The sequence below is a fragment of the Dryobates pubescens genome, chromosome 11, assembly GCF_014839835.1.
Source record: "Dryobates pubescens isolate bDryPub1 chromosome 11, bDryPub1.pri, whole genome shotgun sequence".
Classification (NCBI taxonomy): domain Eukaryota; kingdom Metazoa; phylum Chordata; class Aves; order Piciformes; family Picidae; genus Dryobates; species Dryobates pubescens.
The window spans coordinates 28086239-28110569 of record NC_071622.1 but is presented as its reverse complement, the minus strand read 5'-3'; the positions used below and the strand labels follow the sequence as shown (position 1 = coordinate 28110569).

The window sequence follows — 24331 nt, the reverse complement described above, 5'->3', positions numbered from 1 at the left end:
TGAGAGGGGATCTTATCAACATCTATAAATACCTGAGGGGTGGGAGTCAAGATGAAGGTGCCAGGCTCTTTTTGGTGGTGCCCAGTAATAGAATGAGGAACAACAGGTACAAGCGGGGATAGAAGAGGTTCCACCTCAAAATGAGGAGAAACTTTTTTTGCAGTGAGGATGCTGGAGCCCTGGAGGAGGTTGCCCAGAGGGGTTGTGGAGTCTGCTTCTCTAGAGACTTTCAAAACTCACCTGGATGCATTACTGCGTGGCCTGCCCAAGGTGATGCTGTTTTGGTGGTGGGGTTGAACTTGATGATCTTTGGAGGTCACTTCCAACCCCTAACATTCTGTGATTCTGTGACACTTGTTTGTCCTTTCTGTCCTGTGATGCTGCCAAGGCAAGCAAAATCTCTTTTCTCCTCTGTGTGCTGTTGGGTAGAGGTGGCAGTTCTGATCTCTGTCTCTGGTGCTGAGAGAAGTGAAAACGAAGTGGTCTAACCCTGCTCAATGCAACACTGCTGGACTTTGGGTCTTGCCTGGAGTTTCTTGCGTTTCCCTGCATTTTGTTGCCGTTTCCAGCAGCAGAAGTCTGCTGTTCATACCCTGAGGCTGTGAAACATAGACCTAGTAAATGAGATTCTGATTGCTTCTTTGCTCAGGCTCTCAGTAGCTTGCAAAGTGCTCAGTCTTTTTCTTCTGGGATGAGTTCTCAGTACTGCTTTCAGCCAGGTTATAAGCTGTTCTGTGCACCATGTTTACTGTAGAGAAACAGCTGAGGAGACAGCTTTTGCAGTTTCATTTTGGGCATCTTGTTTGATTTCACAATTAAAAAAATCCCAAACAATCCCAAGCATTTCCTTCTATTCTGAGTTCTCAAAGGAAAGAATATGAGCATTTCCTTCTCAGTGGAAGGAGATTTCGTGAGAGTGAGCACCTGAGTGTTGGAGTGAGTTAGGAATGTAAAAGCCTTTTGAAAGAAGACAAACTGTCCCATAGTTTCTCCTCCCAGATCCTGTGTGAACAGATTAAATATAACTAATAACAGCAAGAAGAAATCCATTAAGTTGTTATAGTAACTGGGAAGCTCAGGTTTAAAATGTATGATCTGAGTGACTCAGCTCTTGGGGGAAGGGATCTGAAAGCCCACATATGGAGAACTGGCAGCATCTCTTTTCCTGGTCTCTCCTGTGTCCATGCCCCAGGAGTCTCTGCAGGAGGCATGTTGCATGGGTAAGGCTCTCACCAGATCTTGAGCTTCTTTGTCAGCAGGAAGGACAAGAGGCTGGGGTTGTTCAGCCTGGAGAAGAGAAGACCCCAGGGGAACCTTATAGCTGCCTTCCAGTACCTGAAGGGATCCTACAGGAGAGCTGGAGAGAGACTTTTCATAAGGGTGTCTAGTGACAGGACAAAGGGGCATAGTTTTAAGCTGAGAGAGAGTAGGTTTAGAATGGACCTTAGGAAGAAATCCTTCAGTATGAGGGTGGTGAGACTGGAATGGGTTACCCAGGGAGGTTGTGGATGCCTCCTTCTTGGAGGTGTTGAAGGCCAGGTTGAATGAGGCCTTGGGAAACCAAATCTAGTTGAAAGGCAGGGAGGTTGGGGTAGATGATCTCTCAGGTCCCTTCCAACATGAGCCATTCTGTGATGATTCTGTGATCTCACTGTCTTACATCATTGACAAAGACATTGAACAGCAGTTTGGGAATTTCCAGGTTTGCAGTTCCCTTTAACTTCAGCATTGAATAATTGGGAGTGAGGAGCCAAGATTTTTGTGGTGGCACACACAAAAGAACAATAGCACAAAGCTTGTCCCTGGGATGGGCTTGCTGCAAGTGGAGGATGCTGTGCAGTGTGCTCCTCATTAATTGCACTCTTTGAAGTGATGGAATTTGATCCAAACTTTATGAAGTGGGGCCTTTGTGAAGTGGGGCCTTCAGCAATCTGGTCTAGTGGAAAGTGTCCCTGCCCATGGCAGGGAGGTTGGGACTAGGTGATCTTTAAGGTCCCTTCCAACTCAAACCATTCTATGAATCTATGAAGTATTCAGCATGAGGCAGACAGGGGGTGTAGGAAGTCTCACCCCACGTAATTAAAGGTTTTAAATAACCATGGGGAAAAAAGACAACCCAGTGTTTTCCTCCAATTTCTCATTGTCTTAAGGTTAGAGAGAACCCATTTTCACCTCACATAATAGCACTTGATTCCTTAGAAAATTGCAGAGTGATCTAAAGTTGTCTTTCATGGTTGGTTGGGTTTGGGGTTTTGTTTTTGAACGGAAATTGCTGATAATTTCAGCCTGGAGTCTCAAATAATGCAAATATTTTCCCAACAAGCAAGATATCAGATACTGCAGGAACTGAAATAGCAGGAGTGGAAAGCAGCAGTAACATCTGCTTTGGTTAAAGGAAAAATGCTGGAACAAGAAAGCTGAAATGTTCTTTGAAAGCGGGCTTTTTCTGAACCTCTTGTGACAAATTAGTTTGCTCAAGATGCAAAATCATAGCTGTAGATTCCTCTTAAAATATATAAAGTGAGCTATTTTAATGCCACTGGTCTCAGCTCAGGGTTGACAGAAAGATTCTCTGTGTTTGGAGAACACCAAAGGCTTTTCCTTTTGTCTTGCTTGATGCTCAAAGAGGAATTTCATGCAGGACATGGTTAACAGGGAAGAAAAACTGGGATACGTCAGGCTTGCAGTTGATGGTGGTAAGCTAATAGTCTTCTGCTCGTTAATAGTCTGAATGCTGAGCTCTGCCTTTCTTGGGGAGATGGGAAATGGAATTTTAATTACTCTGTTTCTGTATGAAAGAGGGGACTTGCTGAAAAGTGGAGCTAGTTCATGAACCATTTGTCCTCCAGCATGAGTGTTATGACAGGTTTAGGCATGGATGTTGGGATGGGGGTGGGTTTTCCTGACAGACAGCGAATCCTTCATCTAAAGAATTTACTTTGTTCTAAGTGAGCACTTCAGGGGTGGGGGTGTTTTGGTAGGTAGTGTGTTTTTGTGATTTTTTTTTTCCCCCCTTCTTTTGTAATACTCTTTTTTAGTAAATAGGGGACAAAGGCAAAGAATCCTAGAATGCCAGGATGTTGGATAGGAAGGGAGCTCTGGAGATCATCCAGTCTAACTCCCCTGCAAAAGCAATATCACAGTATCACTAAGGTTGGAAGAGACCTCAAAGATCATCAAGTCCAACCTGTCTCCACAGACCTCATGACTAGACCATGGCACCAAGTGCCACGTCCAATCTCCTCTTGAACACCTCCAGGGATGGGGACTCCACCACCTCCCTGGGCAGCACATTCCAATGACGAATGACTCTCTCCATGAAGAACTTTCTCCTCACCTCAAGCCTAAACTGCCCCTGGCACAGCTTGAGACTGCGTCCCCTTGTTCTGGTGCTGGTTGCTAGAGAGAAGAGACCAACCCCTTCCTGGCTACAACCACCCTTTGGGTAGTTGTAGAGGGCAATGAGGTCACCCCTGAGCCTCCTCTTCTCCAGGCTAAACAACCCCAGCTCCCTCAGCCTCTTCTCACAGGGCTGTGCTCAAGGCCTCTCCCCAGCCTTGTTGCCCTTCTCTGGACACATTCAAGTGTCTCGATGTCCTTCTTAAACTGAGGGTCCCAGAACCGGACACAGCACTCAAGGTGCGGCCTAACCAGTGCAGAGTACAGGGGCACAATGACTTCCCTGCTCCTGCTGGCCACACTGTTCCTAATGCAGGCCAGGATGCCGTTGGCACACACAGCAGCTTGCTCAGGATCACAATGCCCAGCTGGGTTTGGAATCTGTCCAGAGAAGGAGACTCCACAACTTTTCTGGGCAGCCTGCTTCAGGGCTCTGGCACCCTCACACTGAAGAGGTTTCTCCTCCTGTTCAGCTGGAATCTTCTGGGTTACTTTTTGTGCCTATTGCCACTTGTCCTGTCACTGGGCACCACTGGAAAGAGTCTGTCTCCCTTCTCTTGCCCCACACAGGTCCTTTAGCTCTTGCTAAGCATTGCTCAGATCCCCTCTCAGGCTGCTCTTCTGCAAGCTCAATAGCCCCAGGTCTCTAAGCCTTTTCTCCTCAGAGATGCTCCAGGCCCCTCAGTGTCTGGATATTGATTAGCATTGAGAAGATCCCTTCACAAAGAGCATGGGCTGAAAATAGCTTCTGTTTCCTAATCCATGCACATGCATCTTGCTGAGTGCTCCTGTACCATGCAAGTGTAGCTGCTTCTCTGTCTGATTCCTGCCTCTGCTTTGATTTATGAGCCAGTGGCTTTTTTATTTTTGTATTCACTGCTGTAGGGCTGAGCCAAACATTTGGAAGTCTGTGGTTGAAAAGTATTGTGGGGATAGTAGGTGTATCCAGAGCTCAGGTGGGAGATGGTGAGGTGATACAGCTTCACTGGTGATGTCTGGCTGGTTTTTCTTAGGAGGTAACGTTCATGTTCCAGTAGTTCTATGCCAGTTTGGAGACCATGCAGTGTAGCACAGAATGATTATTCCTGTGCTAAACAAGAGTTGTAACAGCTGCTACTGCTGCACACAATCTATGATCTAGCCCCCCAAATTCCCTGCACTTCACTAACCAAATTGATGCTGCAGACAGGCAGCGCTGTGAGGAACGATTTATTGTGTGTGTTACCCTGGAAGTAACCTCATTTTGTACTGATTTAGCAGCAAGGGGAGGTCTCTGCAGGGCTGCCCCTGGCTCATTTCCTTGCAGGGTTCCCCCTTGCTCCTTGCTCTGCTGGGCTCCTTACAGGCTTGTATTTTATGAGTGGTCCAGGATGGAGAGTTTATGGAAATGGAATTTATCAGCTTCAGAATCCTTCTTCCTGGTGAAGGGAGGACGTGGGGTGGGGAGCAGGGGAAAGATGGCATTAGCTCTTTGCCTTGGCATGGAGCAATGTTTCTCCTTTTAGTTTATATTTCATGTGTGGCTGTGGTCAGAAGTCCTTTTTACCCGATCTCCCTGTTCCTACCACAGAAGTATTTACTTAGATTGGCCATGGAATAGGCTTTACCTTAAGCAATTAAATTGTTTTGTTAGGTGGTGCTTTGTGGGATTTTGAGTCTGGGCTGTTTCAGCAGGACCTGCCTGAGCTTGACTGTCTGGTATAGGAAACCACCATGCAGCATGGAGAGCTCTGTCCCAGGTGTTGACCTAGTGCCTTCTCAGGTCTGAAGATGCTGCTGGCAATCTCATCGTGGTTGTTCAGCCCCTTATCTCCCCTTTAACAAGCCATGTGCTAATTAGATAGAACAGCTGGAAGGGTCATGGGAGGAGCAGGTGAGCAGGTCAGAGATCATAGGGTCATAGACTGGTTTGGGTTGGAAGGGACCTTTTAAGGTCCATCTAGTCCAATGCCCTGCAGTCAGGAAGGACATCTGCAGCTAGAGCAGGTTGCTCAGAGCCCTGAACAACCTGACCTGCAATGGTTCCAGGGATGGGACATCTACCACCTGTCTGGACAACCAAAGAGAGGCTCTCACCACCCTCAGTGTCAAACATTTCTTCCTTCTCTCCAGTCTGAATCTCCCTCTTTCAGTTCAAACCATCACCCCTTGTCCTGTCACAACAGGCCCTGCTCAGAGTATGGTGCCTTTAAGTCCGGAAAGGCCATCAGAAACTGTCCCCTCTACTCCAGGCTGAACAACGCCAACCCTCTCAGCCTGGCCTTACAGCAGATGGCTTCCTGCCCTCAGATCATTTCCCATAGCACCAGCTCCAGTGTGCAGGGTGAGCCTCTGTCCTGGGATACAGATGTAGCAGTGACAAAATGGAGCAGCTAAGCCCATCCCTTGCATAACAGGCAGGGTTTGAGGGGCCAGCTCTTCACAGGGCTTTGGCATTTCTTGTAGATGCTTTGAACTTTCTTTTTCAGCCTCTTGCTGTGCAGCTTGTGTACAGTTAAGGTTTCTTCTCACTTCTATGTTTCTCTTAGTTTTCTGGTCTCAGCTGGCTTTATTTCATTTCTCTAGGCACCTCTTGCTGTTCTGATTTCTCCTTTTCATCTTTCCATGCTATTCTTGAGTGGCTTTTGGTGGGGTTTTGGTTTGTTGGGTCTTTTTTTTTTCCAAAGGGGAAAATTGCAAGGTTGGGAATATTCCTCTGTTCAAGAGTTCTGGTGGACACAGGTAATACCAACACAAGGACATGGCCTCATCTAGACCCCCTCCAGCAGGTCCACAAAGATGATCAGAGGGCTGGAGCACCTCTGCTATGGGGGCAGGCTGAGGGAGTTGGGGGTTTTCAGCCTGGAGGCTTCAGGGAGACCTTAGAGCAGCATTTTGGTATCTGAAGGGGATCTACAGGAAGGCTGGGGAGGGACTGTTCAGAAGGGCCTGTGGTGACAGGATGAGGGGCAGTGGTTTGAAAACTGGAGCAGGAGAGATTTAGGTTGGACATCAGGAGGAAGCTCTTCACAATGAGGGTGGTGAAACCCTGGAACAGGTTGCCCAGAGATGTGGTTGAGGCCCCATCCCTGGAGACATTCAAGGTCAAACTTAGTGGGGCTCTGAGCAGCCTGATGTAGCTGGAGCTGTCCCTGCTGGCTGCAGGGAGGTTGGACAAGATGACCTTTGAGGGTCCCTTCCAACCTGATGCATTCTGTGAATATTTGGAGTTTAGGAAGGTAAGAAATCAGTGGTGTGAGTCAAGTAGCTGTCAGGGACCCAGTTGTTGACTTACCCTGTGCTGTTCATCCAGCTCATGCTAATCCTGCCTGATCTGCACTGCTCCTGTTATTGGTGGAGACCACTAAGGCTTAGTTCTTGATGCTCCTTCCCTAGTGAGAACCCTGGGGGAGCACCAAGTCTGAGTATTTATTTTTTTAATCCCCCCCCAACCTGCCCACCTAAAGGGGAGAAGCCTGAGTGCTGTGCCTTTTGTGTCACCCAGGGCTTTCTTGTGTCTCTAAACTGACATGGTCTGGATTTTGTTGTGGGTTTGGGTTTTTGGTAAAGCTTAATTCTTCAGTGCACTCTCCCTGTTCAGCTCTGCTCCAAGGAGTGGGAGGCTCTGCTAGTCATTTGCAGAGGGAACAAGGAAGGGATAAATTGCATCTTTTAATAGTACCCTTCATTTTCCTAAGTAATTACCTTGAAAATCCTGTGTGTGCTGGTGGGTAGCACTATTGAACCCTATCCCTTGTTGCTGTCAGAGCTGAGCTTTGCATTAATTGCATTTGACTGCAAGAGCAGACAAATTGGGTTAGAAATAAAAGGTTTAAAAATCATTAAATGAGATAGAACAGTATTTCTGCAATTCTTTCTGCTGCCCAGGAGTCAGAGGCTGGGGATGGTCTCACCACTAGATGAGTGCCAGGGGCACAGTCTGAACCCCTCTGCTCCTCAAAGGGAAGAAGGCAGAGAGACTGATGGGGTATGAAAGGAGCTAACCCAGCCGGGATGGAAAGAAGAACAATGCCATGGAATAGAGACACAGAGACACCAATCAATATGGAACCCAACCCCTGATGAAAATGATGGCACCATGAGCACCACTGATGCTGGGGGCAGGCACTGGGCAAGTCTCAGCCTGGACTCAGCAGCAGATGGGAACTGAGTTTGGGACCTGGATTCAGGAACACAGGGATTGGAATCAAAGGTAATATAAAGAGAGTCCTCCTGGGACATTGGCCAGGGAAGAAGAGGCTTGACCCTGGTGCTCTTTCAGCTGTAGATGCCATCCATGAGCTGCAATCCCTTGTTGGGCAGTTGAGGGGCCCATGTTCTGGCTGTTCCTCCCCACAGGTGCCACCTCTGCCTTCCTGCCCCCAGCATGGGGCATGAACTGTGGCAGTGCCTTTGGTGTGGGCAGGAGCGAGTCCAAGGCAGAGGCTTTCTGCAGCCCAGCCCAGGCAGTGCCTGTCCCCATCAGGTTCTCACTGCTGGCAGCAGCCCCCAGCTGCAGAAATCCACCCTGATCCCCAGACAGTGCCAGCCCTGAGCAGAGGCTGAGCTCAGCAACCACAGGTCTGAGCAGAACTGGTTCTGCTCCAGCCCAAACCAGGACACCAAGCTATTAACATTGGCCGGAATGTTTCCTGCAAAAAAGGTGGTTCTGTTTTCTACATGAGTAATGGCAAAAACACTGCTGCTGTTTCGTGGGGCTTCTGCAGAGCTCGTCAGACCTGATGGCATTAAACAATGTGATGATAGATTCAAATTAATACTGGATTTTCAACAGCCTGGATGAGGGGATAGAGTGTACTCTCAGCAAGTTTCCTGATGATACAAGAATGGGAGGAGTGGCTGACGCACCCTCAGGCTGTGCTGCCATTCAGGGAGACTGGAACAGGCTGGAGAGGTGGGTGAAGGGGAACCTTGTGAATTTCAATCAGGGCAAGTGTAGAGTCCTGCACCTGGGCAGAAATAACCCCCTGCAGCAGTACAGGTGAGAGGGCACCTGCTGGGAGGCAGCTCTGTGGAGGTGGATCTGGAAGGGCTGGTGAACAAGTTTCCCATAAGCCAGCAATGTGCAAATGGTCTCCTGGGGGGCATGAAGAAGAGTGTGGCCAGCAGGTTGAGGGAGGTTCTTCTCCCAGTCTGCCTTGCCCTGGTGAGGCCATGTCTGGAGTCCTAGATAGAGTTGTGGGCTTCCCAGTTGAAGAGAGACAAGGAACTACTGGAGATTCTGGTGGAGGCACAGAGATGTTGAGGGGTCTGGAGCATCTCTGTGAAGAGGAAAGACTGAGAGACCTGGGGCTGTTGAGCCTGCAGAAGAACAGATTAATAGGGGATGATATTAATGCTCAGCAAAAGCTAAAGATTGGAGCAAGAAGATGGGGTCAGACTCTCCTCAGTGGTGCCCAGAGATGGGACAAGGGGTATCGGGCACAGACTGAAACCCAGGAGGTTTCATCTGACCAGGAGGAGAAACTTCTTTGTTGTTAAGTGGAGCAAGTGAAGAGCAACGACAACCACCACCTCTGCTGGGAATCAAAGAGTTACTGGCATTTCTGGAGTTACAGATCTGATTATTCTCAGCGTTAATTATTAGGTTGCCAGAGAAAAGATGAGACTTTGCAATCCTCTTAACCTTGGTGATATCTCAGTAAGAAACCTCTTAATGGAAGTTGAGACACAGCTTTAATAAGGATAATTTACCCAGTGGTAACGAGGGAAGGGAGAGGGCTTTTAGAAAGGAGTTTTTGACCCTGCACAGCTATGACCAACCTGTCTCGGGGATGTACAAGGAGTATCCTGTGTGTAGCATTCCCTTGTTATAATAAAATAATTGGTTTAATTCATATTGTAGATACACTTGCAAGTTTATCACATCACACGGGTACCTGATAGCTTAAACCCAGCAAAATGCAATCACAGAACGGTAGGGGTTGGAAGGGACCTCTGGAGATCATAGAGTCCAACCCCCTTGCCAAGGCAGGGTCACTTAATGAAGGTCACACAGGAACTTATAAATAGGCTTGGTTTGTGGTCATTCACAGGCTGGCAGTTAGGAAAAAGTTTCCAGCAGCTTTGGAAGAGGACAGACTGGAATAATGACTTCTCTAGTTGGGTGATGCTGGTAGGTGTTAATGCTTCCACAGCAAACAGTTTATGATAAGAAATAAAGCCAGTTGAACCTCTTGGGGTAAATCCTTCTTTTCTGAGTCTCTTTTTACAGGTTAATCATAGAATCATGGAATGGTTTGGATTGGAAGGGACCTTAAAGACCTTAGTTCCAACCCCCCCTGCCTTGGGCAGGCACACCTTCCACTAGACCAGGTTGCTCAAGGTCTCATCCAACCTGGCCTTGAGCGCTTCCAAGGAGCGGGCATCCACAGCTCCCCTGGGCAACCTGTTTCATGTCTCACCATCCTAATAGATGCCCCCGATAGTGTTTATTTTGTGTTGTGTAATGAAATCTTAGCAATTTGTGAAAATTCTAATAGATTGAGTTTTCTGAGAAGGGGGAAGGAGTTTCTTGGAGCTGCCATAAGCTGTGCAGACACAGTGGAAGGTGTCCCTGCCCATGGCAGGAGGGTTTGGAACTAGATGATCTTTAAGGTTCTCTTGCAACCCAAACCACTCTATAATTCTATGATATGATTCTACTCATTGAATCATTGAAAACCCCATTTTTACTCTCTGAAGAACTGGAAAGGGCCATTTGGGGAACCCTTCTGTGTGTATTGCTGAGAGGTTGTGTCTGAGTACTAAGGAGTCACAGACCTAAAAATTTAAGTCTCACCAATGGAATAAAATAACTTGGTGCCTAAATCAGTGGGAGGGGGAAAAGGCACAGCCATAGAATCATGGAAAGGTTTGGGTTGGAAGGGATGTTAAAAATAATCTAGTTCCAGCCCCCATCGTGGGCAGGGACACCCACCACTAGACCAGGTTGCTCAAGTCCCCATCCAGCCTGGCCTTGAACACCTCCAAGGAGCAGGCATCCATAATTTCCCTGGGCAACCTGTTGCAGTGTCTCAGTTCTGCTGTGCTTCCTGATGTGTGTGTCATGCACCAATGAAATGGCAAAATTCCTGAAGGTGATTTTTCAGGGCTGATTTCTGCAGCAAGTTTTGACAGGCATGTATTTGAAGTTTTATGTGTTGTATGCACAGCTTGTGAACATCTTGCATGCTTGTTCCTGCTATAGGTGGATGGCTCCACTAGCCCGTATTGCTGCTGTCACACTGGGCAACCAGTTGTCTATGACCTTTTCTTTGGGCAGGTTGTGACCTCCTTTGCAATCTGAGGGTAAAGTGTGGCTCTCCTGCCTTGAGCTTGCTGGTTTTGTTTCAGGTAAAACACAAGCCCATCACATTTCAGGTTCTAGTTGCTATTTATCCCCCAACTTGCCTTTCAGCAATGTTAAATCCACATGGGGTTTCTTTTTCTTAGAGGAACTTATGTTCACTTTCCCAGCCTGAAGTCAGAGCCCATGTGTTCTGTCTGGTAGAGGCAGACCTGAGATTAGCACCTTTTTTCCCTCTTTTTTTTCTTTAGTGACTGTCACCTTGTCTGAGGATGTACATCTCCCTGTGAAGTTTTGATGAACTTAAGGAGAGTGGAGCTGTTTGAATCCCAGCTCACAAATGCTGTAACTCCTTGTGTGATCAGGTAAATCCCCTTCCTCCCAACCCTGTCCTCACTACCACCTCTCTCCAAGTTCAACATTCAGGTTTTTATTTTTAACACTGATCATCTTCAGGTTCTGCTGAACTCGTGAGGATCAGCATTTTGTTGCTAGGGTAAATATTGTCCCAGTAATGTGTGTCATGGCCCTGGCAATGCTGCTGGCAGCTGGGGAGGTGTGGTACTGCAGAACAGCTGTATTGTGTGGCTCAGGGCTCAGAGTTGGGGATCTTTTCTTTAATGTCTTTATCACTGATGTAGAAAAGGGCATTGAGGCACCCTCACAAGGTTTGCAGGTGATACCAAGTAAAGTGCAAATGTTCATCTGCTGGAGGCTAGGAAGACTCTGCAGAGAGAGATGGACAGGCTGGATTGATGGGATGAGGTTCAACAAGGCCAAGTGTCAAATCCTGTGCTTGGGTCACAACAACCCCATGAATGCTCCAGGCTTGGAGCACAGTGGCTGGAAACTGCCCATCAGAAAAGGACCTAGGGGTGTCGGTCCACAGTGACTGAAGATGAGCCAGCAGTGTGCTCAGGTGGTCAAGAGGGCCACCAGCATCCTGGCTTGGATCAGCAATAATGTGGCCAGCAGGACAAGGACAGGGTCCTCCTGTATCTGGCACTGGTGAGGTCACACCTCAAATCCTGGGTTCAGTTTAGGGCCCCTCATGCCAAGAAGGACATTGAGGTGCTGGAGCATGCCCAGAGAAGGGCCACAAAGCTGGTGGAGGGTCTGGAGAACAGGTCTGGTGAGGAGCTGCTGAGGGAATGGATTGTTTAGCCTGGAGAAAAGGAGGCTGAGGGGAGACCTGGCTCTCTACAACTTCCTGAAAGGAGGTTGGAGGCAGATGGGGGTTGGTCTCTTCTCCCAAGGAACAAGGGACAGGACAAGAGGAAACAGCCTCAAGTTGCCCCAGGATATGTTTAGGTTGGACTTGAGGAACAATTTCTTCTCCTTGAAGGTTGTCAAGGTCTGTCCCAGACTGCTCAGGGCAGTGGTGGAGACCCTGTCCCTGGAGGGGTTTCAAAGCTATGGAGATTTGGTGCTGAGAGCCATGGTTTGGTGGTGACCTGGCAGTGCTGGGTTAATGGTTGGACTTGATCTTAAAAGTCTTTTCCAGTCTTTCTGGTCCTGTGACTGTGGGATTCTCTGGTGACTGGGCAACGTGGGATTCTCTGATGTTCTGAGTCTCACTGAGTTTTGTTTTGTTTTGTTTCTCTCTCTAGCTCTTTCTGTGTTGCTGTCTTGCAAAGTGGGAGGCAATGAATTTAGACTATAGAAAGATAAACAGCTCTGCTTGCCAAAACCTTTTGTTAATCCAAAGAACTAGGACCACAGCAGCAGCAAAATTTAATCCTCCTGGCCCTGCCTTGTCCGTGCGTCCCTGGGGAGGGCAGCATCTCTGTTGGGGGTGTGAGAGGATTGATCTGCTTGTCACGTTTCCCCTGTGGCTGTAAAGCTGCCCATGCAGAAGCCAAACTGTCTGGGAAAGCAGCGCTGGGCTGAGACGTCTGTCTTGTTTTCCAAGTCACACCAGAACCTGCAGGTTGAGATGCATTTTAGGAATGGCTTTAAATAGTGGATTTCACACTGGGTGAGTTAAGCAGCTATTTAAAACCCTTGTGTAGGACAAGCAGGCGTTGTCACACGCGGGCGCGTAGTTTTGTCCTCACTGCTGTCAGTCACCACTTTGGAACCTGCTTAATTCATACTGAATCCCAGCATGGGGGCAATTAGAAGGCAGCTCTAGAGATCATCCAGTCCAAACTTCCTTGCTAAAGCAGGGGCACCCAGCTTGCCCAGGACCAGAATGGCCAACTGGGTTTGGAATCTCTCCAGAGCGGACTCCACAACCTCTCTGGGCAGCCTGCTCCAGGGCTCCAGCACCCTCACAACAAAGAAGTTTCTCCTCCTGTTCAGATGGAACCTCCTGGATTCCACTTTGCCCTCCTTATCCCTTGTCCTGTCTGTGGGCACCACTGAGTAGAGTCTGGCCCCGTCCTCTTGCTCCCTACAGGCCCTTTATCTCTTGCTGAGCAGTGAGTAGATCCCCTCTCAGGCTGCTCTTTGGCAGGCTCAACAGCCCCAGGTCTCTCAGCCTTTCCTCCTCACAGTGATTCTCCAGGCCCCTCAGCATCAATTCCATCTCCATAAGGCTTTGCCACTCTGAGATTGCTGGAGCATTTACTGTCATTTTTGAAAAACATGTTCACTGAACACAAAAACCTTCAGGTGGACGAACTGGGTCAGCTTGGCATGATGAAAAATTTCATACCCTACCTCATTTTCCAGCAAACGGGGTTGGACCTCACTGCAGTGCTGGAAGAGTTCTCTTCTTCATAGTCAAATATCAAACTCAAAGCCTTGTTGCTTCCAGGCATTCCTTGGTGCCCACGCTTAACCGCTCCACTGGGAGATGATTTCTTGATGGAGAATTTGGGTAGTGGAGAGAAACTCTTTGTCTGCAACGGAACATTGTGTGACTGAGAAAATGTGCATGGGGAAAATTCTCCACTGAGCCTTTCTGGGGTGTTTTTGGTGGTTCCCCACCCCCTAGATGTTCTCAGGTGTCAGCTCTTTTATGTAAAGACAGAGGAAGAGGATGAGTCAGAGTTTTAACAGTGGTTTAGTCATGACTAACGGAAGTCTTAGATTTTCCTGGTAGGCTCTGCAGAAATGCGAACAAATGTGAACAAAATATGTGAGGTTTTGATAATTATTCATGTTCTGGTTAAATGGACTTGGAAAAATGGAGAAATGTTTATAAAGTTGTTGTGGAAGAGGACTCATGCTTCCAGAGACATGTTCTGCTCGGTGGTGGTCCATCTCTTCATGTCTTGTCTCCTTGTGTAGGTTCCGGTCTTAATGTTTACAGAATCACAGAGTTGTTTCGGTTGGAAAAGACTTCCAAGATCATCAGATTCAACTGTTAATCTAGCACCACCATGGTCATTAAACCGTGGCCCGAAGTGCCATTTCCAAACGGTTCTTGAAAAGCTCCACCACAGCTCTGGTCAGCCTGTTCCAGCACCTGACCATTCTTCCAGTCAAGAAATTGTTCCTAATATCCAACCTGAACCTTCCCTGATGCAACTTGAGGCCACTTCCTCTTGCTCTCTCACCTCATACTAGGAAGGAAAGACCAAGGCTGAGCTCACTCCTATCTACTTTCAGGGAGTTGTAGAGCAATGAGGTCTCCTTTTCTCCAGACTAATGCTCCAGCAGCATTTAGGAGACACTTTAAGCCTTTCATGCCTTTTTTTCCCTTTTTTTCTTTTCCCTCAAAGGTGTTTTCCTGGACACTTATTTATGTGTGTATTTATTTACTATGCATCTGTTAGGTCTTTTCCCAGCCAAGCAATTTTATGACTCTGTTCCAGGAGTGTGTGTTTATTTCAGCCATGCCGTATTATTCCCAGTCTGTGCTTACATTTCCCTGTCATGTTCATCTCTACCTGCCTGATAGCTGGGCCAGGATCATCTAATTTGCTGTCTGCTGGCAATTTGGGATTCTTTCATAACAGCTTTTTAGTTTCCCCCTCATGTTGAAGACTGATAAAACTGTTAATCCAGAGGGTTTTTTTCTGACTCTGCAGTTTTACTTTTCTGCTTGCCGTAGGGTAATAACTTCTCTTGTGTCGAGCCTGATCATCTCATTGTAATGTGGATCAAAAGCTAGATAAGGATTGCAGAGAGAAGGGATATTGCCACACTACTCTGCTGGCACGTGTCAGGTTTTTAATAGCACTTCCATGGCTATAATCAGAGAATCACTGAGTTGTTTTGGTTGGAAGAGAAAGATCATCAGGTCCAACCATTAACCCAGCACTGCCAGGTCACCATTAAACCATTCCCTTCAGTATCGCATCTCCATGGCTTTGAAACCCTTCCAGGGATGGGCACTCCCTAGGCAGCCTGGGCCTGGCCTGAACAACCCTCCTGGGGAAGAAAGTTTTCCTCATGTCCAGCCTGAACCTCCCCCGGTGTCACTTGAGGCCATTTGCTTGTTTCCTATCCCTTTTTATTTGGGGAAAGAGATTGACAGAGCAGTGGAACCGGCTGCTTAGAGAGGTTGTGGAGTCTCCTCTGGAGACTTTCAAAGCCCACCTGTGCAGCCTGCCCTAGGTGATCCTGCTTTGGCAGTGGGGTTGAACTCGGTGATCTCTAGAGGTCCCTTCCCGCTTCTAACATTCTGTGACTCCCACTTCAAAAGAAGCTCCTTTGAGGGAACTGAAGAGAGGGAGAAGATCTCCCTTTCATCTTTCCTGGAGAGAAGCTTTTTAGGTGCTTTCCTCCTGTGCGGCTTCATACAGGATGAAGCCTTCAGCACTTGTGGTGGAATGGCAGAGAGTTATGTCTGGCATGGATGCGAGTGCTGTGAAGGCTTTGGCTGGCAATGAAGGGATGTGTCTGTGTTGGATGTATGAACCCCAAGGAAAGGAAAACAACTGCAGGTGCCTCTGCCACAGCCAGAACTGCAGGCTGGAGATGTGTGCTTGTCTTTCCTTTGAGTTTGTTTTGTTCCCTTTCTTTCCTCTCTGCTGCCCCCCGAGTGATCAGGAGATCTTATGCATGGAAGAGCAGATGAGCAGCTGACCCTCCGAGACTGCCATGTTCTTAGGCCTCTGTGTTCAGAGACATCACTGTGGATTCAGTTGCTATGCTTGAGAGTTAGTGTGGGGGATTTTTCTTTAAGCTTTTTTTGATTTAGACAGGTAGAGGTGCAAGCTAAATAGAATTTAACCCTGGCATGATGGTATGAAGCTGAATCTGAACCCTCAGAGTGGCTGGAACAGGTCCAGAGAAGGACAACGAAGTTGGTGAAGGGTCTGGAGAACAGGTCTGGTGAGGAGTGGCTGAGGGAACTGGGGTTGTTCAGTCTGGAGAAAAAGAGGTTGAGGAGAGACTTTCTGTCTCTCCATACCTCCCTGAAAGGAGGTTGGAGTAAGGTGGAGCTTAGCCTTTTCTCCCAGGGTACAAGTGACAAAAAAAAACCCCAAACCAGCCTTGAGTCACCCCAGGGGAGGTTTAGGTTGGACATGAGGAACAATTTCTTCCCCTTGAGGGTTGTCAAGGCCTGGCCCAGGCTGCCTGGGGCAGTGGTGGGTCTCTATGCCTGGAAGGGTTTCAGAGCTGTTTAGATGTGGTGCTGAGGGCCATGGTTTAGTGGTGACCTGGCAGTGCTGGGTTAATGGTTGGACTCAATGATCTTGAGGTCTTTTCCAATCCAAAGTGATTCTATGATGGCACAGTTGTGTGATGGCTGCAGACCAGACTTAGATGCCACGCTTGAGTATGTAGAGTCCTGAATTCTTTGTGGTGGGAACTGGAGAACAGGTTTGTATGAGCAGCAGTTGCCATCCAAGCAGTTGCCAAAGTGAGCAGTGCAGACTGCTGGACCCCAGATGTTGGCAGTGGCAGGGAAGAGAATGAGATGCCCTTTGGCTGGGTAGTTTGCCAGGATCCCCCAGCCCTTTTTGCAGGCTGTCTGAATTGCTTGTTGCTCTCCTGAGCTGGCCCTGCAGGGGCAGGTGATCTGAGCACAGTTCCAAACCCCTGATGTCTCAGAGTGAACATTATGTAGTGTCTAACATCACCAAGGCTGAAGCTATTGCACAGCTTTTTGTGGTGGCATCAGCACTGAAGTTCATGAGCACTGCCCTTTCAGCACTCTTCTGTCTCAAAACTGATCCTTCCGAATGGGGTAAAATCACTATGGCTAGGAAAGACCTTCAAGATCATCAAGTCCAACTATTAGTGATTCTGCCACTTCACTCTGCTCTGGTGAGACCTCACCTGGAGTACTGTGTCCAGGTGTGGAGCCCTTGATAAAGGAAGGACATGGACCTGATGTAGTGGGTCCAGAGGAGGGCCATGAAAATGATCAGGGGGAAAATGATCTGCTGTGAGGAGGCTGAGGGAGCTGGGATTGTTCAGCCTGGAGAAGAGAAGGCTCTAGGGAGATCTAATAGTAGCCTGCCAGTACCTGAAGTGGGCCTAGAAGAAGGCTTCATAGGGGCAGTTTACAAAGGCCTGCAGTGACAGGATGAGGGGCAATGGCTTCAAACTAGAGAAGAGTAGATTTATGTTGGATGTTAGGAGCAAGTTCTGTACCGTGAGGGTGGTGGAACACTGGAACAAGTTGCCCAGGGAGGTGTTTGGGGCCCCATCCCTAGAGATACTCTAGGTGAGGTTCAACAGGGCTCTGGGTAACTTGATCTAGTTGAGGATGCCCCTGCTGAGTGCAGAAGGGGTTGGACTGGATCCAACCCAGACCATTCAGGATTCTATGATTGTGCCAGAGCCACTACTACACTGTATGCTTGAGCACCATAAGAAAGTGGCGCTCCGGCTCTACCTGCTCTTTGGGGAAAGACAAACCCCACAACCCTCAGTGTTCTGTCTCTATAATCATGAATGTAGCTTCTTGTGAGCACTGAATCCACAGCAAGAAAGCATAGGAGAGCTGGGAATGATCCAAAGGGATTTGTTCTCAAACACTTTGGTGTAGTTCCAAGTGACTGCCGTGTCCCCCTCCACAGAAGGCTGTAATTTAGTGGCTGAAGTGGTGTGTGCCTGAGGAAGTAACAATAAATGTGTGGGAGTCAGGATTAATCCCATCATATACAAACCTAATTCCTTTCTCCTCTGAGAACCAACTCAAGCTGTTCTTGGAGACCTTCTGTGCTGGACCTCTGAAAAAGGGCTTGTTTGAAGGAAAATCCTCTGCAAGTAGAACCCATTGGCTTTGATCCCACGTTTCAGGGCTTGATTGTGAATGCTGGTTACTTTTAACATGATTTTATTAAATACTGGATTGTCCTTTTACTAGAGGAGAGTGACACTTGCCCACCATACCTAGCCAAGTGTGGATGAAATGGGCAGTAAGTTACCAGTCAGCTGTGATGATACCAGTTAGCTCTGCAGTTTATTACTAAAACCAGTTGATTAGTAAAAAATAGTTTGCTTTGTCTTTTTCTTTCAGGTTGCCTCTCTGAAGAAGTTGGATTTACCAACAAGAGTTTTTTATAACGAGGTGCATTGGAATCTTGATGATGAAGAAAAGCAGAAGTGTCATGACAGTAACTGCAGATGAGGTGAGTTTCTTCTAAAAGCACCTTCTGTTGATGGACTTTTATATATTTATTTCTTTTTAGGCACATTCCCAACCTTCCAGGATTTGAAGGGAGATACAGGATTGATGGAGAGGGACTTCTGTCAAAGCATGTAGTGACAGGATGAGGGGGGATGGCTCCAAACTGGAAGAAGATGGATTTAGATCAGACATTAGAAAGAAATTGTCCCCCATGAGTCTGGTGAGGCACTGGAACATTTTGCCCAGGGAAGTTGTGGAGGCCTTAAGCCTGGAAGCGTTCAAAGCCAGGCTGGATGGGGCCTTGAGCAACCTGGTTTGGTAGGAGTTTCACTGCCTGTGGCACAGGGGTTGAAACTAGATGATCTTTTAAGGTCCTTTCCAGCCCAGCCCCTTCTGTGATTTTCTCTAGTGCTTTATGTAAAAAAATAAAAAAGCTACTTTTGCCTTATTTTGTAAGTATCAACTGGTTTTGCTTTGGTTACTCACTGATTTCCTTGGAGATTTTTGCTACTCATATAAAATGTAGAGATTACACCCTGTGCACTTAAAACCAACCAAACCAACACACACCCAACCATGAGAAGTATAGATGAGTGGCGCAGAGCTTGGTCAGTGTAATACTGAGAGGTAGCAGGGAAATTCTCAAGACATAAAGGGTGGAGGACAAGAGGATGGGGCCAATCTCTTGTCAGTGGTGCCCAGTGACATGACAAGGGGCAGTGGGCATGAACAGGAACCCAGGAGGTTCCAGCTGAACAGGAGATGAAACTTCGGTGTGAGAGAGCAGGAGCCCTGGAGCAGGCTGCCCAGAGAGGTTATGGAGTCTCCTGTGGAGAGCTTCCAAACCCAGCTGGGCATTGTGATCCTGTGCAAGCTGCTGTGAGTGCCCCTGCTTTAGCAGGGGCTTTGGACTGGATGATCTTTAGAGGTCCCTTCCAACCCCTACCATTCTGGGATTCATTTATAACTTAATAAAAAACCAATGCATCTCAGGCAGATTCTGCCAGGATTTCAGCACACACTTCCCTTTTTTGTGAGTAGCTATGGCTGTAGAACGACAATTGAATGTGTTTTATCCTCCTGGAAGAAAACACATGCAGCACTTCAGTGGCATTTTCTGTCTTTGCAGAGTTCTCTGGATTATCTGGAGTGTGGGCTGAGTAAGTCCTACAGTACCTCCAGCCATGCCCTGGGCATAGACCTGTGGAGGGGAAGAAGGTGTTGTTCAGGTAATCTGCAGTTACCACCGCTGTCCCAAAGACAAACGGAAAAAGCCAAGACACCAGACAGGGATGTTATCTGCAGACCAACAACTCTGCCTCTGTTGACACCTCCAAGTATTGCCATCACCACTTACCACGACTGGTAAGTTGTTTCTCTTTGTTATGAATCCCACATGGTTGGCTTTTTGTCGTTTTGTGGTTTTGGATGTGGTGTTGATGTCAGTCAGCTGCTGTGTCATGGACATCGTTTACACAGGAATTGCCACCTTCTGAAATTCTACTGCTATTAAGACTTCTTCTGTCCACCTTTTCATGCATCTTCATGGAAATTCTCTGTTGTACCTTCTGATCTTGGCCAGAGGATTTGTGTTGCTAGCTTTGTACTGACAGAATAATTCAGCATGGTGGTTGACTATTCTAGACGGGAATGAAGTAAAAGGCTTTGTCTTTCTGGCTAGTTCTTGTCCAAGTGTTTGAAGAAAGGCTTGGAAAAGTGTTTGAGTCTGATGTTAAGCTCAGGAAAAGTCCCAAAGAACTATCAGGGAGCTGGCTAAAAGGGGTTTGTGAAGAGGTGAGCTCCAAAACAGAAACTGAATGTTAGGTGCCAAATCAAGGAAATTCATCCAGAGAGAGGAGAAGATGATAAAGCCCTGCATACTCAAGTGTTGGAATCACAAGGGTAGATTTCTCTGGTGAAATGAGGTTAGATGTCCAGCTTGCCACGTGAAATGTCATTCCAATGCCACCTTGAAACTTGTACTGTCCCCTTCAGATTCCAAATGTGCTTTGGATTCTGGTTTTCAAATGCTCCACTCTCAGTTTCATTTGCTGGCTATGAAACGTGTTCACATTGTTGTTCCCAAGTCTGAATCTTCTTTTAGCTTCTCTGAAGCTCAGCACTTTTCAGAGCTGGCATTTCAGTTTGCATTAGAACAGTGTGAGAGGACATCCTAAATTAATTTGTCAGAGCAATTTAAAAACAGTTTTTCTCTTGAAAATAGGATTTTTAAACTCTGCACTTGAATAGATGAGACACAGAAATCAAAGAGAAAGCAGCAGGGGCTTTTGTTCAATATTTGCATTTAATTGCTGTGGATAAATGGAGCAGAATGAGTTAGCTAATTTGGGATGGATTGTGAGTTTTGACAATAAAAGGGTTGCTGTACTGTGATGAGTATTTTAGGAGTGTTCCCCTTTGCAACAATTTGTATTCCTGCAAGGTGCTCAGGAGCCTGTTCTGGTGGTGTGCTTCTAAAAATGAATTGGTTCTGCTCTTTGAATGCACATAAAGGATGTAGGAAAATGGGGAGGAGTTACAATGGAGTTCTCCTTAGTTTCCCTTGTAACACAAGAGGGCATTGCTGCTCCTCTCTTCATTACAGCAGATGCAATCTCTACCTGTTGTGTCTCTGAATGTGTTTTGCTCTAATGGTGTGCCACTCATACTATGCTTTCTGTTGCTCATCTTCTGAAGTGAGCAGATAGCTTCCAGCAGTATGCACTTGCAGTCCAGAAGGCCAGTAGCATCCTGGGCTGCATCAAAAGAAGACAGTAGATGGAGAGAGGTGATTCTGCCACTTTACTCTGCTCTGGTGAGACCTCACCTGGGGGTACTGTGACCAGCTCTGGAGCTCTGGACACAGGAAGGACATGGACCTGATGGAGCAAGTCCAGAGGAAGGCCATGAAGATGGTCAGGGGTTGGATGCTTCTCCTATGAGGACAGGCTGAGGGAGCCAGGGCTGGTCAGCCTGGAGAAGAGAAGGCTCCAAGGAGACCTCATAGCAGCCTTCCAGTACCTGAAAGGGGTTACAAGAAGGCTGCAGAGGTCCTGTTCCCAAAGGCTTATGGTGATAGCACGAGGGCCAGTGGTTTGAAATTAGAGAAGAGTAGATTTAGATTGAATGTTAGGAACAAGCTCTTTACTGTGAGGGTAGTGGATCACTGGAACAGGTTGCCCAGGGAGGTATTTGAGGCTCCATCCCTGGAGGTATTCAAGATGAGGCTGGACAAGGCTCTGAGCAAGCTGATCTAATGGAGGATGTCCCTGCTGACTGCAGGAGGGTTGAACTAGATGACCCTTGGAAGTCCCTTCCAACCCAAACCATTCTAAGATCTGTTTTGCTTGAATCTATATACAGCCACACAGCGAGTTGGGAGCTGCTGTTTGATGTGCCACACTGTGGTGCAATGCTGTTCCAACATGTTGTTATAGGAGTCTTTGCACCCCCCTCACCTTTCTGACTTGGGCATCAGCTAGATTGGGCAGAAAAGTGGCCTCATCTTTTCATTATCTATTTAAGTTGTAGTCATCAAGGGCTTTTGGTTGATCAGCACTGTCCTCCACCCTATGCCACACAATCCCTTATCTCACAATTTCAGATTCTTGAGGGCCTGACCACGCATGGGCAGCACAGTCATGGAATTGTAGAGTGATTAGGGTGGGAAGGGACCTTTAAAGTCCAACCCCTTGCAGTCAGCAGGGACATTTGCAACTAGAGCTTAGAGCCCCAAACAACCTGACCTAGAATAGTTTCAGGGATGGGGCAGCTGCCACCTCTCGGGGCAGCTGCCACCTCTCTGGGCACCCTGGGGGAGGCTCTTTCCACCCTCAGAATCAAGTGTCCTTCCCTCTCTGCAGTTTTAATCTCTTTTTCAGTTTAAACCATCACCCCTTGTCCTGTCACCGACGGCCCTGCTAAATGTCTGTCCTAATCTTTCTCACAGGCCTCATTTAACGATGGAGATTTGTTTTGGTGTAGGTGGTCTAAGCAGGATATGGTCCCCAAGCTTATTTTGGGTTTCTGTATCTTGGTTCAGTCCTGCATGAAAGATATCCCAGATGCAGGTTTTGTTTGTGTAAGGCTGATAGACGCCACTGTGTGGAAACAGCTTTGGAATGATATGAGCATTAAGAGACCCAGTGAGTTGGCAATAAAGTGATAGGAAAATTTCAGTGTAGATAAATACAAAGTGATATATCTGAGCATGAAAGAATTAGAGCTGCAAAGCAGCACTGCTGCTTGGAGGCAAGATCCTAAATATAGGATGGACGTCCAATATAGCTGCAAGGTCATTTCTTACTAATGCTGCAAACCCCAAATTGTTAAAGGTTTGAAGGAGAGGAATACTGAAGCAAACACAGAATCATGGAATTTTTGGGGTTGGAAAAGACCTTTAAGATTGAGTCCAGCCATCAACTTCACACCATCATGGTCATGAAACCATGTCCCACAGTGCTATGTCCACACATCTCTTGAATGGTGATTCCACCACCTCCCTGGGCAGCCTGTTCCAATGCCTGACCACTCTTACAGCACAGAAATTGTTCCCCTGGCACAATTTCAGGCCATTTCCTCTTGTTCGATCACCTGACTGGCCACATCTCCCCTCTTCCAGCTTCAATCCAGTCCCTCTCAGCCTGTCACTACAAGCCCTCGTAAAAAGTCACTCCCCAGCTCTCCTCTTAGCCTCCTTCCAGAGGGCTGGGTACTGGAAGCCTGCCAGGTTTCCCCAGAGCCTTCTCTTTTCCAGGCTGAACAACCCCAACTTTCACAGCCTGTCCCCACAGGGGAGGTGCTCCAGCCTTTGGATCATCTTTGTGGCCCCTTTCCAACAATTCCTTGTTCCTCTTGTGCTGGGGGCAGCAGAACTGGACACAGTGCTGTGTGTGGGGTCACACAAGAGCAGATCAGAGGGGCAGAATCACCTCCCCCATCCTCAGTGTTAGTGTTCAGTAAGATAAATCATCCCAGCTCTTCAGTGTCTGATATTAACTGTTTAAGATTCCCATAGTGTTTGGTTTTTTTACCTGAGGACTCGAGAGCTGTAGCTTGGAGAGACACTTCCCACAGGACCAATTCAGAAGTGTGTAGGTTTACCTGAGCTTTCTGTAAGCTCTTTCTGTGCCCGTGAAAGCCCAGAGACAGACGTGGAACGCCTCATTATTGTGACATGAAACACGAGTCCCAAAAAGAATGTCTTGATTTCATTTGTCTGCTGTGTGCAGGAGCTAACAGCTCCTTTTGTAATAGCTGCAAGGTTGTTAAAGAGCTTCCTCAAGGTATCACGGTGACAGGTAGCTTTTCTTGCCGGTACACAAGTTCCTCATTACAGTGTTTTTACTCAGAAACACAGGTGAACCTTGTATAGGGCACATGAGCTCTTCAACTAGGGCAGGGAGGCTGGGAGTGAGGTTTTTCCCTGGGCATTTTATCCTGAGCAAAGTAGTCACTTAGGGGTTTATGTCTTGTTACAGGATCATACACTTTAAAGGGACCTTAAAGGGAAGGGACCTTAAAGATCGTTTAGTTCCAACCCCTCTGCCATGGGCGGGGACACCTCTCACTAGACCAGATTGCTCAAGCCCTGTCTAGTCTGGCCTTGAACACCTTCAGGGAGGGGGGGCATCCACACCTATTCAACTACCTCACCACCCTCACAGTGAAGAATTTATTCCTTAGATCTAATCTAAACCTCCTGTATTTCAGTTTGAAGCCATTACTCTCATCCTATCAGTTTGTTCACCTTGGAGGAAAAAAAAGACTCTGAGGGGGCTTTATAGCTGCCTTCCAATACCAGAAGGGAACCTGCAGGAAGGCTGGAGAGGGGCTTTTCAAAAGGATGTCCAGTGACAGGACAAGGGGGAATGGTTTGAAGCTGAGGGAGACTAGGTTTAGACTGGATCTTAGGAAGAAGTTTTTCAGTATGAGGGTGGTGAGACTCTGGAACAGGTTGCCCAGGGAGGTTGTGGATGCCTCCTCCCTGGAGGTGTTGAAGGCCAGGTTGAATGAAGCCTTGAGCAACCTGGTCTAGTGAAAGGTGTCCCTGCCCATGGCAGGGGGTTGGACTAGATAATCTCTAAGGTCCCTTCCAACCTAAGTCATTCTATGATCACCACGCTCCCTGACAGAGTTCCTCTTCAGTTCTTTTGTCAGCTCCT

General features: G+C 47.5%; 1 protein-coding gene across 2 annotated transcripts in view; it reads left to right on the top strand.

The window, feature by feature from the left end:
• Window positions 1-24331, top strand: part of PDE4B (phosphodiesterase 4B) — a 288183-nt gene that overhangs the window by 17044 nt on the left and 246808 nt on the right. For both annotated transcript variants that reach the window (XM_054165475.1, XM_054165477.1), the window contains exons 2-3: window positions 18057-18168; window positions 19297-19532. In XM_054165475.1, coding sequence (XP_054021450.1) covers window positions 18124-18168; window positions 19297-19532 — 281 coding nt within the window. In that variant the 5' untranslated portion in view covers window positions 18057-18123. The remainder of the gene's footprint in view (window positions 1-18056; window positions 18169-19296; window positions 19533-24331) is intronic.